This window comes from Myotis davidii, unplaced genomic scaffold (genome assembly GCF_000327345.1).
Source record: "Myotis davidii unplaced genomic scaffold, ASM32734v1 scaffold1286, whole genome shotgun sequence".
NCBI classification, from domain to species: Eukaryota; Metazoa; Chordata; class Mammalia; order Chiroptera; family Vespertilionidae; genus Myotis; species Myotis davidii.
The window spans coordinates 43,608-49,222 of NW_006296619.1; the positions used below are offsets into that span (position 1 = coordinate 43,608).

General features: G+C 51.9%; 2 protein-coding genes across 2 annotated transcripts in view; both read right to left on the reverse strand.

Annotated features, from left to right (window-relative positions):
• Window positions 1-1,510: 1,510 nt before the first annotated feature.
• Window positions 1,511-4,523, reverse strand: LOC102758021 (proteoglycan 3). Its single transcript, XM_006772051.2, has 5 exons — window positions 4,431-4,523; window positions 3,701-4,014; window positions 2,938-3,060; window positions 2,268-2,361; window positions 1,511-1,569 (listed from the first exon to the last, which is right to left on the reverse strand). Exons 1-5 carry the CDS (start codon window positions 4,489-4,491, stop codon window positions 1,511-1,513), a joined length of 651 nt encoding a protein of 216 aa, XP_006772114.1. The 5' UTR covers window positions 4,492-4,523.
• Window positions 4,524-5,250: 727 nt separating this feature from the next.
• Window positions 5,251-5,615, reverse strand: part of LOC102771860 (proteoglycan 3-like) — a 7,614-nt gene continuing 7,249 nt past the window's right edge. The window contains exon 4 of the mRNA XM_006772108.2: window positions 5,251-5,258. Coding sequence (XP_006772171.1) covers window positions 5,251-5,258 — 8 coding nt within the window. The remainder of the gene's footprint in view (window positions 5,259-5,615) is intronic.

The window sequence follows — 5,615 nt, forward strand, 5'->3', positions numbered from 1 at the left end:
TTCCTCCCAGACAGTCCATCCAATGCTGCCAACGTGTTCAGCATCCATGAAACTCCGACTGTCTGGCATCTGTTTGCATTTACATCCAAAGGGGCTTCAAACTCTGCCTCTTGTCTCAAGGGTCAGTCCAGTCCCACATCAGGCAGAGGGTGGGTCTCAGTGCAGTGTGATGCAAATGAATGGCAAGTCCCAGAGTCTCAGTTTTCTCTCCAGGAAGCTGAGGCTATGACAGAACCTGCCTCTAATGAGATCAGCTCCAATAGTGCTTTCAGGACACGGCTTGGACCTGGGGCTGTCCGGAAGCCAGCACTGGATCTGGGACCTGTGTCCACAGATAAACTCTGTCTGGATTGCGCTCCCACTCTGTGCTGGGGCGGTGAACAGAACTCCAGGGGTTCCACCCTAAAGACAGAGCTTAGCTTCACAGAGCTTAGCTAGCACCTTGTTGGGATGGGAAAGCCCATATTTGGGGATGTAAGGCCAGTCTTCTTATTTCATTACTTTTACTTTTTTATTTTTAATCCTCACCCCAGGATAATTTTCCAGTGAGTTTTAGAGACTGGAAGCCAGAGGGAAAGCAGAGAGAACTATCGATGTGAGAGAAACATGTCGATTGGTTGTTTCCTGCATGTGTGCCAGGCCCTGGGACTCTGGAGGAGCCTGCAACCTAGGTACTGCCCTTGACCCGAATGAAACCCAGGACACTTCAGTCCACAGGCCAACGCTCTATCCACTGAGTCAAAATAGCTAGGGCTGGTAATCCTCTTGATAGACCCCTTCCAAAGAAAGGTGACCTCCCCTAGAACAATGCAGTCTTTTCTAGAACCTTCCTTCTGCTCCCTTCTGCCTAATGCCTTCCATTATTACAGCTTTTCAGAGCTTCTTTCTATTTGCTGGATGGGATGCTGCCTGATTCATGAATTGATGAATAAAGCCAATTTCATCTTTAAATGTACTCAGTTAAATTTTTAACAGTCCTCCAGTTCTTGAATCAGTGATGTCACCCTCATTTAAGAAAGCTTCCCCACTCCCACCCCATCCCCCACCCAATACTGAATCCAAACAAAGCAGGAGGGCCAGTTCCACAGCCACTAGACCCCAACCAATAAGGACTTTCCTCAGAGCAGACAGCATGTGCAGAGAGAGATGGAGTCCCCCAGCCTGGGCTGAGAAGGGTAGGGAGAGCCACCCAGCCTTGGCGTCGCCCCTAGGTGGCGCTGCAGCCAAACCCCTCAGCGCCCCACCCCCATTCCCACACCTCTGTGGGCCCCTGGACATCCTTTACTTTCCTCAAAGCCCCATCCTGCAGGAGTGAGGGGTTCCAGAATTTCCAGCCCCGGGGAGCACTCCAATGAGCAATGAAGAAACAAGAGTCAGCAAATGCAGTGGGAAACATGGCTTTATGACCAGGAGAAGGAGGAAGTCCAGCCCAGTGTCCAGGGTGGGCCAGGGGCCGCCAGCAGGGGTGTAGGGAGGGGGCTCAAGGTAGGATCTCTTCTGTGCCACCGGCTTAGTAGGAGCAGATGAAGGGCAGATGTGTTCCACAACCTGATTGTTGCCAATGACCCCCTAGCAGTAGAGAACACGGTGGTGTCAGCTGCCAGCAGAGTGTGGCCCATGCCCCCCTTGCCCTCCAATTGTCATGATATGTTTGCCACACACCCCCACTAGCTTGTGTTTGTTGAGTTTTCACCCCAGGAAGACAAGGTGCTGAGTGCTTTCTGTGGGCTCCTGGCTAATCCTCACAATGACTCCCAGAGGGAGGTGCTATCCTCATCCCCACAGCACAGATGAGGAACTTGAGGCTCAGCGAGGAAACCACTGGCCTGAATGCCAGTGGGCAAGTGGCAGGTTTGGGGTGGGAATGGTGGCAGCCTTTCTCCATGGTGTATGCCCTAGCCATGGTCCTGAGTCCCTCATGTCTGACATTCAGCCATTCCTAATTTGCACATCTCTTCCTCTTCCCTCATCCACACATTTCATTCACCTTGGCTATTCTCAATTGTCACATCAGTAGTATAGGAAGGAAAAGAGGCCCCAGGGCCCCAGCTGAGCTTCCTCTGTGAGGATGGAGAGCCGCCATCCAGCCCTCACACAGGGCACCTCCTCACCCTACATCACAACCCTCCTCACAGACAGGACGTTGGTTCTCCAGTTGTGGGGAAGCTGTGAGTTTGAGGAGGCGTGCTCAGGCAGCTCAAAGGGACAGTGTGTTAGAGTCCACCTTGCCATCCCTTCTCTTTGCCCTCGTGCCTAGTCCCCCTCACCTCTCCATAGGGACACACAGTGGCCATGCCCATGATTATGTGCCCAGTATCTGAAATTCACAGCACTTCCATCAGTCCAGTGAAATCCGGAGCACTAGAACAAGAGAGGTGATAGGCTGGGTCAGAGGCTGAGGGCCAGGAAGACGGACATATCTAGAGGGTCCAGAAAATGCCCACTGAGTGTCCCTTTCTGGGCACTGCCCACCCAGCTAGGAGCCAGATATGCTGGACACCCACCCCTGAGGTTTGCAGGCAATGACAATAGAAGAGCAGTGGTCCCTCCCCGCCTCACACAGCCAGGCTTCTGAAACTTCCTGTGAATACAAGTCTCCTGTGGATCAGGAACAGATCTCCTGACTCCAGTGGTGAGCTGGTAACTGTTTACCAACCAGCTCTGAGGGAAAGTGAGAAGGCAGATCAAAGGAGGAACTCTGATTTATAACAATAGCCAATTCCCTTGGGGTAAATACACCTGCCATGGCAGATTTCATGCCACAGGCATGAAGTCCCTGAACATGGAGTTGGGAAGAGATGTGCACAATCACCAGTTTTCCTTAGCCAGCACCAGCCAGCTCCCCCACAACCTCCCACAGAAATGTCACTGGGCTGCTGGAATGAGGCCTGATGCTAGAGAGAACTTTCTGTACCTGGGAGCTGGCCCCTCACTTACCCAGCCCCCGATGGCACCTCCAATCCAGACATGCAGCAGCCTGGCCAACGTTTGGACATAAATGTTGATGCTGATGTTGTGGATAGAGACGAGGTTGCCTCTGTAGCACCTCCTGCAGGTGTTCTGCAGAAAGAAGAGGTGGAATAGAGAATTCACTGCAGTATTTTCCCTCAAGTTCCTGAGTCTCCAGGGGAGTTCACAATCCTGGTCAGGTCAGAAATCTGTCACTGGGAACTTCTTGCAAGAAATAATAATAATACTTAGAATAATCTTAGGCACCATTTACTGGGAGTTCACAATGACTTAAAGACTGTTCCAAATGCTTTCCATGTATTATCTCATTTAATTCTCACCACAACCTAAGAGGTTGCTACTATATATCTCCATTGTACAAGTGAAGATCCCGAATCTCTGAAGGGTGAAGTGACTTGCCCAGGTAACTTGACAATGATAGATGGATCCAGGGTTTAACACAGGTATAACTAGTACCAAAGCCTTTTTGTCCAAATCAGTGATTCTTAAAGTACTGTCTCCAGACCAACAATATCATTATCACCTGGCACTTGGTCCAAAATGCAAACTCTTAGGACCCACCCCAGGATTGATAACCCTGAAATCCATGCTTCAACAAGACCTATAGAAGAGTCTGCTGCACACTAGCCTTTGAGAACCACTAGTGTAAATGAATAGGGAACAGGAGGTGGAACCCACTCTCTTCTCCTGCCCCTGGTCCTCCTTCCACAGCAGCCTCCTTGCCACTTACCTGAGCGTCTGCAAATGTTAAGACAGTCCGCACCAACACGTACTGGCAGGTCTTGCACCCAGGACCGCCCCGAATTTCCACCGTGTCCTCGGCCCTGGGGCACTGCAAGTTCTTGTCAAGGGCACCTGGGTCTGACTCCATGGCCTTCTTGTCCTCAAAGGCATCTTTGAGGCTGGAAGCCTTCACCTGCTCTCCTTCAGACTGAATCGCCTCCTCAGTCAGGACTGCCTCACCCTCCTGCTCCCCTGAGCCTTCCAGATCCTGGCTCAGGTCTGCCTGTGACTCTTGACTGTCAGGATACGGGGCATCATTCCCTGGGAAGAACAGTAGCCTGCCATCAGGTCAGGGGTCCCCTTCTTCCAGGACCACGGACAGCTCCGACAGCCCCACTCAAGCCTTCCTAGTGCCTCCTTCTGGAGCCTAGGCCAGAAGGATCTCCTCCCTGTGGGGTGAGGTGAGAACTCACACAAAGGGGTGAGCACCTGGCGCTGGCTGACAGGTGTGTATTTCGGGGTAGGAAGAAGCACCTCTGAGAAGGTGGGTGGTTTTTGCTCGAGGAGGAGCCCTGACAGATTGTTCAGGTCACATTTCTGAGTCCAGGAGAGATCTTACCTGAGGGGAGCTGGGTCCACTAAAGAAAAAAAAGGTGTGGCCCTGACCCAGAGAGCAAAAGAGCTGCCAGAAAGAAGAAAAGGGGTCAAGCTGGATGAAAATGGAAGGGAGGACTTACCCAGATGAAAAGCAGCAACTGTCCCCAGCAGGAGGAGCAGCAGGAGCAGGGGGAGTTTCATATTCACTATTCTTGTGGCACGGACACAGCTTCACTTCCGGCCTTGGGTCTGGTCACTGGTCTGCACAGCCCCTGTCACACACAGACATGCAATGATTAAAGGCAAACTAGAGAGCTTCCTTCTCCCCCAGTGAACACACGCTGATCTGGAGATGCAGGAAAAGTCCGTTTTACCTGAGCATTCGATCACTGGCCCCTAGGACCACACTCAGCCCAGACTCTTGCCTCTGCAGAAAAAGGGCTACCCTGGGTCAGGGCACATATTACTACAATGAGGACAGAGAGGAAGGACAGTGGTCATCAGGGTCCTAAGGACAGGCCTCCTAGGTGTTTGCCATATAGGCTTCTGCTTCCTTCCAAGCCTTGGAACCCTCCTCCCTTGGCAGCTGGGGGAGCACTCACCTCTCAAGAGTCAGAGACCTCCACTCTTGGTGTCTCTGACTGCTGGGTCCCAGAGGCAGTCCTTATATTGGGCTTTTGGGGAAGTGGGAAGAAACAGGATGATTGCCCCAGGCTGGGGTGCTGAGCAGGGAAGTTGATGATAAGGCATTTGCTCAATTCTCTCACCTGCTCCCTGCTGGGACTGCAGGGACCTGCCTCCTGGTGTCCACTGACACACATGGGTGTCCAGGTATGCTGGAGAAGACCCCAGATGTCTACTGCCCACATATACTTGCTGTTAGCACCCCTAAAGTGCCCAGTCATAACCCCAGGAGCAGTCTTCCTCTGGGCACTATCCCAGCCAATGAAGTGGAGGATCCTAGGATGCTGGGGGACAACGAGGGGAACAGGGAGGAGGCGCCCACCTCATGATTGCTTGTCTAGACCGGGGACTTCACATGCATCCCATCCCAGTATCTTCACCTTCTCCTCATCCCCATGAGAATGTATGATGACCCTAACTTCACAGGTGTGAAAACTGAGATTCAGAGAGGGAAACTTACTTGCTAGTGTGCACAGGAAGTGGGGGACTGGTATTTCTAGTCCTTCTGGCTCCCAAACCTTCTGTCATCTATTTATCTATCTATCATTACCTCTTTTCCTCTCTCCCTTTCTTGCTTCTGCCCTCACTCCCTGTTTTTCTCCTTCTCACTCTAGTTCTTCCTCTTCCTCTTTTTTCATCTT

Bases quoted from the DNA above. Each gene is read 5' to 3' on its own strand.
- LOC102758021 (XM_006772051.2), bottom strand. From the start codon at position 4,491: ATGAAACTCCCCCTGCTCCTGCTGCTCCTCCTGCTGGGGACAGTTGCT. The intron at 2,362-2,937 runs GTAAGTGAGGGG...CTCTTGTTCTAG, and splicing joins GAGGTGCCATCGGGGGCTGG to TGCTCCGGATTTCACTGGAC. The intron at 1,570-2,267 runs GTGAGGGGGACT...CTCTACTGCTAG, and splicing joins CTGTGTGTCCCTATGGAGAG to GGGGTCATTGGCAACAATCA.